This window comes from Parasteatoda tepidariorum, chromosome 12 (assembly GCF_982258835.1).
Source record: "Parasteatoda tepidariorum strain Cologne lab strain chromosome 12, Ptep-v5.0, whole genome shotgun sequence".
NCBI classification, from domain to species: domain Eukaryota; kingdom Metazoa; phylum Arthropoda; class Arachnida; order Araneae; family Theridiidae; genus Parasteatoda; species Parasteatoda tepidariorum.
This window is the reverse complement of record NC_141766.1, coordinates 67,108,515-67,121,493: the sequence shown is the minus strand read 5'-3', so window position 1 is coordinate 67,121,493 and position 12,979 is coordinate 67,108,515. Positions and strand designations below refer to the sequence as shown.

At 31.1% G+C, this 12,979-nt stretch overlaps 1 protein-coding gene across 7 annotated transcripts in view; it reads right to left on the bottom strand.

Annotated features, from left to right (window-relative positions):
- The window catches only part of LOC107440967 (armadillo-like helical domain-containing protein 3), a 92,674-nt gene that overhangs the window by 32,535 nt on the left and 47,160 nt on the right, over window positions 1-12,979 (bottom strand). For all 7 annotated transcript variants that reach the window (XM_016054069.4, XM_071188418.2, XM_016054068.4 and 4 more), the window contains 2 exons: window positions 12,250-12,302; window positions 11,663-11,738 (listed from right to left, as the gene is read on the bottom strand). In XM_016054069.4, coding sequence (XP_015909555.1) covers window positions 11,663-11,738; window positions 12,250-12,302 — 129 coding nt within the window. The remainder of the gene's footprint in view (window positions 1-11,662; window positions 11,739-12,249; window positions 12,303-12,979) is intronic.

Below are 12,979 nucleotides of genomic sequence, written 5' to 3'. Positions count from 1 at the left end.
ATTATTTCTTTCAAATTTATGAAAAACTGCTAACTGTCAATTATCAACTTCGAGATAAACTTTGAAAAAATAATTAAATGTTAATTTCAACTATTTTATTTCTATCAATGCATTTCACTTATTCATTTTTTAATGCAAATAGCTTTGGATAATTCCAACCAAATAAGAATAAATTTTATAATGCAATCCATTTAAGATGCTCTTGCATTTAAAACTCTTTCATTCTTAGGTATTTCAATTTCAAACTTTTCATATGTTAAGTGCGACTACAACTCCGTATCCTTGTTATTTTGAATCTAATCCAGAAGACAAGGGAACTCCTGAACCAAGTGTTAGGAGAAATGTGTTTTCGTTGAGGACGTTTTGATGGAACAAACACGTATTTGTGTTATGTAGAGAGGAAAACCATGAAAATATATACTGTTTAGCCTGACGGCAAGGGGACACTAACCCTTGATCCGTCTACAGCTTAGGATATTTAATCCGCTGAGGATATTGCACAGTGGTTGGTGCAAACTGGATGCGGAATCCGTATCAACCAGCCATCCCTGAGATTTAAAACCTGTTTATCTAGTTTGAAGGCGAACGCTCTTCTCCCAAGCCATCATGGCTCTTATCATAAGATTGAAATATTCAGTTTAGTTAAGTTCAATTTAGTTTTCATTAGTTTGCAGTTCAGTTAAGTTTGAAACCACCGTCATGTTAGTAAAAAAGTTTTTATTGTGGTTTCTAAGAAGTTATTAAGACAGCTTCCTTCCCCTATTTCTTTGTGAGAGAGTAGTAAAAGATTTTTTAATTCTTTTTTGGCGTAAATTTCACTAGTTTTTTATAAAACAAACTTTTTTTACAGATTATTGTATAAAAGTATTTAAAGAGCATTTTCAAATTTTAGGTTTAAGCATTAAAACAAGGCTTAAAAAGTTTACTTAAAAAGTTAGGCTTAAAAAGTTTACTTTTCTAAAAACTTACTAAAACAAGTGACGCAATTATAACTATTATACGATACTAACTTAATATGAAAAATATTTTCAATTTTAACCATGTTTCTATAACCCTTAGATAAAGAGGTATTCACAGCACAGTTTTTGACATCCCATGTATAGAAAACTTAAAGTCTAATTTGATTAAAAGTTTAAATATTTAACCACAATTTTTTTAAAATTTATTAACTTAATTTAGCTATGTTTCGATATTAATAAAGATAATAGTCTTTAAAAATATTAAGATATATATATATTAAAATATATATATTAATATTTTAATAATATTAATTAATATTAGAAGAGGTAATCATCTATAATAAATGTTTGAATTAAATTTACTAGAAAAATCGCTAACAGGAAGAGTAAAATAAGATTTAAAAAATACAAATTTTTACTTATAAATGAAACATGTAATTAAATCTCCAAGCAAGTAATAGTTTTAAAAAATAAATTTTATTTTAAAATAAAGAATTTCTTTCAAGATAAATTTAAATGTAGAAAATAATGTTTCTAAATAGAAATAACGATTTTAAGAAACAATTAAATATTTTTAAAACAAAGAATGTTTTTCAAAAATAAATAATATTCAACAAAAAAAGAATTTTTTTATAAATAATAATAAAAATTTGATCTTCTTTAAATAAAAAAGCAAATAATTAAAAAAATAATAATAATTCCCTTCAACCAATAATGAAAATAAATAATGGCTTTAAAAAATCAATTTAGATTTTTGAAAATAAGAATTTCCTTAAACTTATAAATAATGTTATTAAAAATAGAAATTCGATCAATAAGAGTACTTATGTTTTTAAAAACAAGAAATTCCTATTAAATTTCTTTCAAAAAACGAACTTTTATTTTTAAAAAATATTATTTTTCTCATGTCTCTAACTTCTTGATTGTTGAAAACATAATACTGTTGGTTCCACTTTCAGTTTCAAACATTTTGTTGTCTTTTTTTTTCTCCAAGAAATTGCTGAAAAGGTTACAAGCACACCTCCGAAATATGAGGAAGAGTGTCATGCTCTTCCTAGCTATATATTTTACTCTATAAGCTTCATCGGCAATAAATTTCGTGTAAAAGCGGCGATAATCGCGCCAAGCTAGTTTACGGGCTAAGCAGTAGAATCATATGAGGCTTTGAGTCAATGGGGAGGGAAAATGAAAACCTGCACCCAAGGATGAAACGACTACAAAGAACTTCTGCTTTCAACATTTTACCAATTGAAGCTGTCTATGCAAGCTATTTCTATCAATTTATGTTTTGTAGAACAAAAATAGAAAAAGTAAAAAGGTCCTCAATACTTCGTTAAAAAAGAAAGAATAAAAATAGCTTTAAACAAAGTAGACAAGAAAATGGATCTATATTGTATATATTCACTACGGATCGGCAAGTTAAAATTCTATCTGTAGATTGGATAAAACCTACCGGCGGGCCAAAGTTGGCCCGCATTATGTAGTTTGCCCATCCCTGATAAAGGAAAATCTTCATGTAATAATTTAAATTAAAATTATAAGGCCCAACATCTAACCACTAAAAGCTGTATGTGGCGTCGCTGCGGTAGCGATTACTATAGGTGAAGCAAACTGAAGTGGTGCAGATCTTCAGAGTATAAAAGTGACAACGTGGATGCGATAATTGCTTTTTTTCCACGTATTTTCTTCAACTGCTAGCTGTATCGGAAGAGAGCAAGCTGGGCGTGTGAAATGTTTGTTTAATCTAATAAATGTTTTCTTTAGTTGTTTATTAGTCTCAAGTCTTATTTCCGGAACACAGGATAGTTCCAGAGAGTTCACCAGATGAATCTACAAGTGGTGACCCGGTGAGTTTAGCATTTCTTGTCGTAACTTTTTGGTTCGGTCAAGATGCTGAATATGAGATTTAGGTTAAAATTTTTTAAATGAAATTAGTAGTTTTAATGTTAGACTGATATTTTCATTGTTTTAAGTACTTAAAAAAATTTCCCTACCATATTTCGAGTTGTTGCATTTCAAAATATTTACGCTATATTTATTACTGGTTTATTGTATAGAATTTGCAATATATTTTATGTGTATGTAGTTCTTTTTTCCTAAATTGTTAAGTGCTACTATAATGGAAGGGGAAATTTTACTTTCGAATAATGAAAAGTCAGTGTTTAAGAGTAGTTCATTTCGTGAAAATTCCGCTGTAGCAATAAAGACTCCAGTTTTTTGGAATGACAAGCCTGAACTATGGCTTGCTCAGCTGGAATCCCAATTTAAATTAGCCAACATAACAGTTGATTCCACCAAATTTTATTATGTTGTTTATCCTTAGGTAGTGATGATTTAACTTGCGTTTCAGATATTGTACTAAATAAACCTGATAGTGAAGCTTATGCTCAAATAAAAACTAGGTTAATTGCACAAACTGCTGATTCGGAATCATTACGTTTAAAAAAATTGCTTTCAGGTATTGAGTTAGGCGATAAAAAACCCTTAAAACTTCCTTACGAGATGCAAAGTTTAGCTGCAGATAAAATTTCATCTGAGGTTTTAAAAAACTTGTGGTTGCAATGCTTGCACTTGCAAATTCAGCAAATTTTATCAATCAGTAAAGATAATGGGCAATCTTTAGCTAAAATGGCTGATAGTGTTATTGAGATTTCTAATGAGAATGCTGTCGCTTCGGTTTCATTTAATGTCGAATCGCAGGGTTTTCAAAATATTGGAAAGCGCTCAACAGCAATTGAGCAGAGACTCTTAAAAATAGAAATTCGACATAGATCTTCTCGCGGAAAAGAAGTTCGAAATTCTATAAATCGGAAGTATTGCTGGTGGCATTTTAAATTTGGAAATAAAGCTAACAAATGTCAACAACCATGCACTTTTGGGTCGGAAAACTAAATAGACCTTCCGTCTCGGCGCTGACGGTAGAAAAAGGTTTGGTGAAGCGCTTATTTGTTTTTGATAAAATTACAGGTCATAAATATTTGGTTGACACAGGCTCTGCGGTTAGTATCTTAAGAATGAAAAAGTTCAACCTTCTAATTTTTTGCTGTATGCCGCAAATGGAACCAAAATTAAAACTTTTGGTACTAAATTGATTACTTTAGATTTGGGATTTTAAAAAAAAATCCAGTGGCCATTTATCTTAGCAGCAATTTTGAAACCTATAATAGGGGTAGATTTTCTTGGGCATTACGGTTTGATGGTGGATGTAAAGCGGAAAAAATTGCTTAATAGAAACTGTTTCTGAGTTCGAGTCTATAAGTATTTTGACTGTTCAGGGTAACTCTCCTTTTGTAAAATTGCTAAAAAAATTTGGTGATATTACCAAACCAAGTCAGCTAAAATCACCAATTCAGGTGAAACACAACACTGAGCATCATATTGAAACTCGTGGTGCACCTGCTTATTCTAAAGCTCGAAGATTAACTCCTCAAAAGTTACAGGCTGCAAAGCGAGAATTTCAGTATATGGTATCTCAGGGTTGGTGTAGACCAGTGGTTCCCAACCTGGGGGCGATCGCCCCAAAGGGGGCGATAATCCTTAGGGGGGCGATCAGGGGGCGACGAGTACTCAAAAGATAAATCTTGCTAATAATATTAATAATAAAAGCCATTTGAGATTGAGATTGAAAATATGTATGAAACCTATGGTTCTGGTAAGACAAATAATTATGATAGTTAAAAACTAAAAAAAATTCAAGTGCAGGATCGTTTTCGTCATACGTTTTGGTATCGCAGGCGGAAATCTGATAAGTCACTGTGTTCCTATCTGAGCAATAATACTGTTTCCAGGCGTATTGATGAGATGACCGCCGACGTTGAATCAAAACTCATCAAATTTCTGAAAGAAGGTAAATTTGCGTTGCAGATTGATGAATCAACTATGATAGATAACAAAGCTGTTTTAGCTTACGTGAGATTCGTAAATGAGAGTAAGGAGATTAACGAGGAAATGTTGTTTACAAGAACTTTGAACACAGATACAAAAGGATCGTTGATTTTTAAATTGGTCAAATATTATTTTGAGGTAAAAGAAGTTCCCCTCACAAATGTAAGTGCTTGTGCAGCAGATGGTGCTCCAACCATGTCTAGTTGTCATACTGGGTTTCTGGGTCACCTTAAAAAAGAAGTACCGGAAGTTATCTCACCATTCATTATGTCATTTATCGTCAACTTTTGGCTGCGAAAAATTGGTTATTTCTGGCATTAATAAAATAAAAGCTAGTTCTCTTAACAACCGTTTGTTCCGAGAATTTTGCCATGAAAATGATGAAGATTTCGAATTCCTGCTTCTAGATACAGCTGTGAGATGACTTTCAAAAGAAAACTGAGCCGTTTCTTCGAATTGCTGGATTCGGTTACTGAGTTTCTCGACACCACTGATCCTGTTTTAAGTGAGAGTTTCAAGCAACGCAAGTTGGAAACTGCGTACCTCTATCATAGTTGTGAAAAAATGAAGGAAATCAACGTAAAACTTCAAGGAAATAAAATGAACATTATCAAGGCTAAGGGAATCATATCTTCATTCATCGCCAAATTTGATATCTACAAGTCAAACATTGGTCGTAAAGAGCTAATGCAATTTCCAACTCTTAAAAAGTGTTCAATGGCAGATATAGAGATTCTCGAAAATAAAATCTTAATTTTTACTGATCACCTCGATCAGTTATGGAATCAAGATTTAAAGATTTGATGAAATTAGAAATTCCGGATTGGATTTTCGATCCTTTCTCTTTTGAAGTTGGGGATAAGCTCATTCCTCTTTGTAGACTGAGTTTTTAGATTTGAAGTATGACTGTGAGGCTTAAGTCGTCTTTAAGAAATACGGTTACGAGTTATCTTGGGTAAAGCTTATGAACACTTATCCACAATTGAGGAAACAAACTGAGCCGCTTCTCATCTCGTTCCCATCAACGTATTTAGTGGAGAGATGATTTAGTTCTGTCTTCCAGCTGCTCGCAAAGCAAAGAGATAGGTTGGACATTTGCTTCAATGGAGACCCGCGTTTAAATCTGACGAGCACAAAACCTGACATTCAAGCTTTAACTTGAAATACACCAAGCACAGGGCAGTCATTGAAGTGGTAAAAATGTACTTTCTCCCTCTTCATTTTTTTTTCAAATTTTAGTTGTTAACGTTTTAACTTTTTCTTGATTACATTAAAGTATGAATTTAAAAAAATGTACTTTTGTTTTGATTATTACGTTTTAAATATCATTTCTTTTTTTAAAAAAAAATAGATGTACAATTTTTTTTAATTAATAAAAACGACAGGATAAATGTGGCTCCTTATTTGCATTGCAATTTAAATTAAAATCAAATAACATAGCATATTTTCAGTGTTTGGTTGCTCACAAGCAACAATGAATGGTTTTTTGAGCAAAAAGAGAAAGGGGCGATATGTGTCAGCCAACTCCAAGAGGGGGGCGATGGTCCACAAAAGGTTGGGAACCACGGGTGTAGACCATCGAAAAGTGCATGGGATAGCCCACTTCACATGGTACCCCAAAAAAATAATGATTGGAGACCATGCGGAGATTATAGGCAGTTAAATTCTCAAACTATTCGTGATAGATTCCCAATTCCTCATGTGCGTGATTTTGCTCATAATCTTTTTAATAAAAAGATATTTTCGACAATAGATCTTGTTAGAGCTTATCAGATTCCAGTTGCTGCTCAGGATGTTTCAAAAACAGCTGTAATAACTCCGTTTGGATTGTTTGAATTCCTTTTTATGCCTTTTGGGTTGTGTAATGATGCGCAAACATTTCAGAGATTTATGTACGAGATTCTCGGAGATTCAGATTTTTGTTTTCCTTATCTCGACGATGTACTTGTAGCATCTGAAAATGAAAATGAGCATTTAAAACATTTGGAAGAAATTTTTCATAGATTTCAAAAATACGGACTTGTTCTGAATGCAGAAAAATGCGTTTTTGGACAATCGTCTGATAATTTTTTAGGGTATTCGATTTCTGAAAAGGGAATTCAACCGCTTTAAGACAGAGTTAAGGCAATAAATGAGTATCAACAACCTAAAACTAATAAAGAATTAAGGCGATTTTTAGCTCTAATTAATTTTTATAGAAGATTTTTGAGAAACGCTGCACATGAGCAATCAATACTGTCTGATTATCTTAAGGGAGCTAAGAAAAATGATAACCGGCCTATAATTTGGACCGAGGAAGCAAAGATTGCTTTTGAAAAATACAAAGTTAGTTTAAGTGAAACAGCTATGTTAGTGCATCCATCTCAAAATTAGGAATTATCTTTGACGTGCGATTCTTCAGACCGAGCTATTGGTTCGGTTCTAAGCCAGAAAGAAGGAGATGAGTTCAAGCATTTGGCATTTTTTCCGCGTAAGCTAGTCCCTAGTGAACAGCGTTATAGTATGTATGATCGTGAATTATTGGCTATCTACGCTTCGGTTTGACATTTTTCTTACTTGTTGGAAGGTCGCGAATTTTCAATTTATACCGATCATAAACCTTTAATTTACGCTTTTACGCAAAAGCATGAGAAATGTTCCCCGCATTAAATTTGGCATCTTGATATAGAATTGGTCAGTTTTCGACGGATGTGCGTTATATAGCGGGATCACTTAACGTTGTGGCAGATTGCTTATCCAGAGTATCGGAGATAGAAATGCCCTCTTCTATTGATTATAAAGAGTTTGCTAAAGCTCAGTTGATTGATAAAGAACTCGGTTTAAACTCTTGTAACAAATCATTAAAATTGAATTTTGTCAAGGTTTCAGGTATGGAAACAGAACTCTTCTGTGACGTTTCTGAGGGAAGATGTCATCCATACGTTCCTAAAGATTTTCGTCATAAAATCTTTAAGACTCTACATGAATTATCCCACCCTGGTGTAAAGGCTACCGTGAAGTTGATTGGAGAACGTTTTGTGTGGTCTAACTACAAGAGGGAAGTTGCTGAATGATCTCGATGCTGTGTAGCATGTCAGAAAAGTAAGGTGCAACGACATGTAGTAAGTTCTCCTGGTACTCATCCCTTACCTCGTCAGCGATTCAACCATATTCATATTGATTTGGTGGGACCACTCCCTCCTTCTCGAGGTTATACTTATTGTTTAACCTGTGCAGATCTTCAGAGTATAAAAGTGACAACATGGATGCGATAATTGCTTTTTTCCACGTATTTTCTTCAACTGCTAGCTGTATCAAACGAGAGCACGCTGGGCGTGTGAAATGTTTGTTTAATCTAATAAATGTTTTCTTTAGTTGTTTATTAGTCTCAAGTCTTATTTCCGGAACACAGGATAGTTCCAGAGAGTTCACCAGATGAATCTACACTGCACACCTGCATTCATATAGATTGGCCATTCAATGCTCTTGATAAAATATGTTACAAAAATAATTAGAATGGCTTTGATAAAAAAAGTTTCTTATTGAGTTGACATAGATTCAAATTTTACCAAAAACCAGTTGATTTGTAAACTGCTTTTTGCCTGTGCCTACAACAATTGTAGAGGCAAAATAATTGTGCAATGGGTGATTATTGGATAGAGTCTTCTTCATGCCAGACTCATAATGAGAGATTTTCTTCTCTATGTAATGAAAATTTGAGTGAGTTAAACTAAGACATTTCTCTGCAAAAGTAAGTTTTCTTGTCCTATAGGCTTTCAACATGGATAAAATATTTAGAAAAGTAATTTTACACACACTGATTAAAAGTAATATTGTAACATTGGTTCAAAAATCAACAACAAATCATAAAAATTTCATATACTGCCTAAGAAAATCACATGAAATTTTAAAAAATTTAAGTAAACTTAGTAGTTGTTAATTGTTGAAGATTTCAACCAGTCACAGTAAAACTTACACCTTAGATTGATGTGTTGTTCAATAAAGGTGACTTAAATTAATTTTGACCTAACATCACATAAACAATTCTAACATGTATATAAAAGACCGTACAATCACTCAAACATGTTTTTAAAAGCTGACAAAAGTTTTCTAAATGTGTATAAAATTAATGATTTTTAATTATTATTTCATTTCCACAGACGGAAATCTTCATAAAAAACATAAAAGTTGGTAGCTATCTAGCATGCAAAAATGATTTTGATAGTAATGTGATCACTAGATAGCAATTTTTAGTTGAAATAGGTAATTTTCCTACAGGTTTTTAATAAATAATGGCACGTTTTTACATTCATTTGAAGTTAAATTTGTTATCCAGCAACACATTAAAATGACAAGATTAGTTAGGGAATGTTGAAGTGCACAATCTTTGATAAAAACAATGCTTAATCTTAAATTTCAAAACTTTTCTGTAAATTAAAAAAAAATACTGCTCATGCTTAATCAAGATGTTAAATGTAAATTGAACTATAAAATCAAACAAAGATCACAACCCATGTGATTTTGATAAGTGTGTGGAGCACTGTATTGGCCAATTGAGTAGAAAAATTATTTCTTAGAAGTTTCCATTGACGACATTAAGCAGTATTTTAATAAATACTGCTTAATTCTATGAGAGTTGGTCTCGCCTTTTTTTGAACTTTAAGCTTTAGGCTTCCTGCATCCAAATGCAGGTTTTCCCTTTGTTATTCAATGACAAAAACGTGCATAGCAGGATGATTTTAGTAAAATTTTGATCACGGTCGTAATTCTTAGATGGTTAAGTCAAATAATTTTTTGTTGGTAAATTTAAAGTCAGATTCTGAGAAAATAAGAATTTTTTTTAGTGCATTTTTTAAGAAGTATGCAAAGTAAGCTGGTTTATATAGGTAACAAAGCAAGTACAGTAGAGCGCCAATTATCAGAACTGCTCGGGACCGAACATGGTTCGGATAATTGGAAAGTTGTTTAAAATCTAGTGTAAATGATTATTATTTATGCATTAACTTCCCTTCGCACCTTTTGTAGGCTTAGGACAGGCAGTACTATCTAAAATAGCTCTGGCATGTTTGAAATTTTTTTCCTTTTTCAATTTTTAAATATTTTTAATTAAATTTTTTTTTTAATTTCTTTTTTTTCATTCTGAATTATTTTTATCATATTTCAGTTTTTTATAATTTTTTGTCAATTACTGATTTTAAAACATTTTTCATTATTTTCCATTGCAAAAGAAATTCAGCAAAGATCTAATTTCAAAGAAGACGCGTTTTTTTTAGCAGCCATTTATCCCTTATCAGTTTTTTAGCAGCCATGTATCCCTTATTCTTCTTAAATAAATCAACTGAACTGAATCAACATCATTTTGACGTTCTAGCCAATTCATTGCGAAATCCAATGGATTACATGCTTCTATATGAAAAAGTCCACTATCTTGAACTTGATCCCCTACTTCTTTCACTTCGTCAGTAGAGTTCCGATTTTCATTCAAAATTTCAGCAACAATTTCATCATTTTCATCCGAAAAATTTACAGGTTCAGAAACTTCAGTTTCGTTTGTTTTTCTGTTATGAATTTTATTCCAAGATTTAAGATTCCAAGCACTGTAATCACTAATTATTAACCATAAATTACAACTACCCATTCCCCAATTATAGAACTTCAGAACTTATCAATTCATAAACTCCTTCTGCATTCCAACCATTGTAGACAATCAAAATGAAGCTTGCATTCTTGGAAGATAATTTTCTGTTGTAAAGGGCTAAAGGGGTATGTAGGTTTAACTGTATCACAATACATGCATGTATGGCAACTATAAGAAAACTGCTAAGAAGGTTGTAAATTAAATATGGTCTTCAGATGTAGGGGGTATTATTTATTCTTCTCAATTTAGAAAAATTGTCGATAGGTTAAAAAGTATTCTAAACTTTAAAAAAAAAAACGAATTCAGACACAGTTTGGATAATTGGACGTTCAGATAATAAGGGTTCGGATAATCGGCGCTCTACTGTAATTGGATGAATGGTATTCACTTTTAATAGCAACGAAGTTTATTTTTTTATTCATTACAATCAATGGAAAACTTTTTACCCATGATTGCAATACTCATATATATTTTTTAAATGTCAATAGTGTTATACTAGTACTTTAAATATGTAATCTAAAGTTAGAATAAATGTTTAATCCTGCAAAGCCATTATATAAAACTGTAAGAAAGTAAACTTAATTGAATAGTAATTTAAAAAAGAAATTATGAAAGATTTAGATATTGGTATAAAAAAGAAAAGGAAACACAATATCAGATGTCCTAAAAAAATTTTAAGCTCACATAATAAAGGAAGAAAATTTATGCAAATTTAGAAACTAAGAAAATAAAGCAAACACAAATCTTACAAATTGTGGAATGCATAGAATATTAATTGTAGGTATTCTAACATCAAATTTACTATTAACACTGAGTATATTTTACAAGAAGTTTAGTTTTTCATTTAATAATCCAACTAAAAAAAATATTTTTAAACAATATATATTTAATATAGATATGTATATACTATCAATCATGTATTTTTTTACATAGCAATAAAGTGAATTTTCGATGCACATCAGTAGATAAGAGCCCATGATTAAAGAAGGGATTATGACATACTAACTGTTGATTACAGCACATCAAAAATACTAGCTAGTAAATATCAGCAGCTAAGCATGCATTTTTTTACAGATGTATTCATAAAATTTTTGAGTTAGTTTTAAAGGTAAAAATATTTTTGTCATAAATTGATAGTGCTTGTAGCATATAATTCTAAATGATATTAAAAATCTTTGAGTCATAATAAAATAATACTCACGTGTGTTAAAGTAATAAGAAAATTCCTATTCAAGTGAACCACTTCATACAAAGCTAATAAGACAGCATTGTTTGCTCTGTTAAAAGTTGAAAAACATATCAATGTAGCCTCAAAGCAGAAATGCTTTAATTTACAACACATATACATTTTTAATATAAATATATCAGAGATAACATATTATTTAACAGAAGCAATTACTTTTAAAAGAAGAGCAGTTACATATGTGGTATAATGAGATAGATCTTTGTCCTCATTCATCCCGAAAAGAATATATTCTGATCTAAACGAAGTCTTTCTAAATATCAACAACACTTAACCTTAGTTCCATTGAGATTTAGTATCCCATACCCAACATTCTATTAACTGAATCAAAGCATCTTTCTACTTCAATTAAAAAAGCTCTGTGAACATTATCAGCTAGCATCAAGAAGCTTAAAATAATTAAGATGATTTCATAAGTTTATTGAAACATTAGGATATGTATTTTACTAATTGTATTGCTAACATATGTTTGAGAGTAACAGATTAAATATTATAGACATAAACTATTAACAACTAAAAAAAAAGCTACAAAAAGTTTATTTTACTTTATGTTATGCTTTTCTATTTCTGGTTCTTCAGCAATAAACATGCTGCCAACCTAAAAGTAAAAAGGATATTATTCTTTTTATTATAAGGAAGAGGAGATATTTGTGTTACATTAAGTTTAAAGATGAATTTCAAAGGTTAAATATTATACTTGATTATATATTGTAAGGATGATTAAATAAACAATATTGTAAAAGACAAGCAACAGATTAGTGAATTCTTGAGAACTCAATATAATTTATAGCTCAATATTTTTTACAATAGTAATACTCTCAAATGAACTTAATTTAACTATCCTCTAAAAAAAATTAATTTGGCTGACAAAAAGTAATAATTTATTGGTCTTTAAGAACTCTAAAAAAATCAGAGTTGTTGGTTGTTATATTAGCAAGATTTAGACAGAAGTGTTTTAATTTAATGGTAGTTTATCACTCTGAAAATGAAGCGACTGTTGAGTAATACAATAGAAACTTTAATCTATTAAGCCAGCAACAATAGCTTGTAAGTTTTTTTTAATATCATTTCGTTTTGTGTTATAAATAATAACCATTGAAGGCATATGATTGCGGAATTTCTAGCTTTCATGTAATTTTTGAGTTCGGCAATGTAGCACCACATAGAGTCTGTATTGCAAACTAGTAAAAATGATTAGTGTGCAATACAGACTCGATTAGTAAAAAATCAGGTGACATTTCTACTCTCAATACTCTATTTCACTCATGCAAAGCT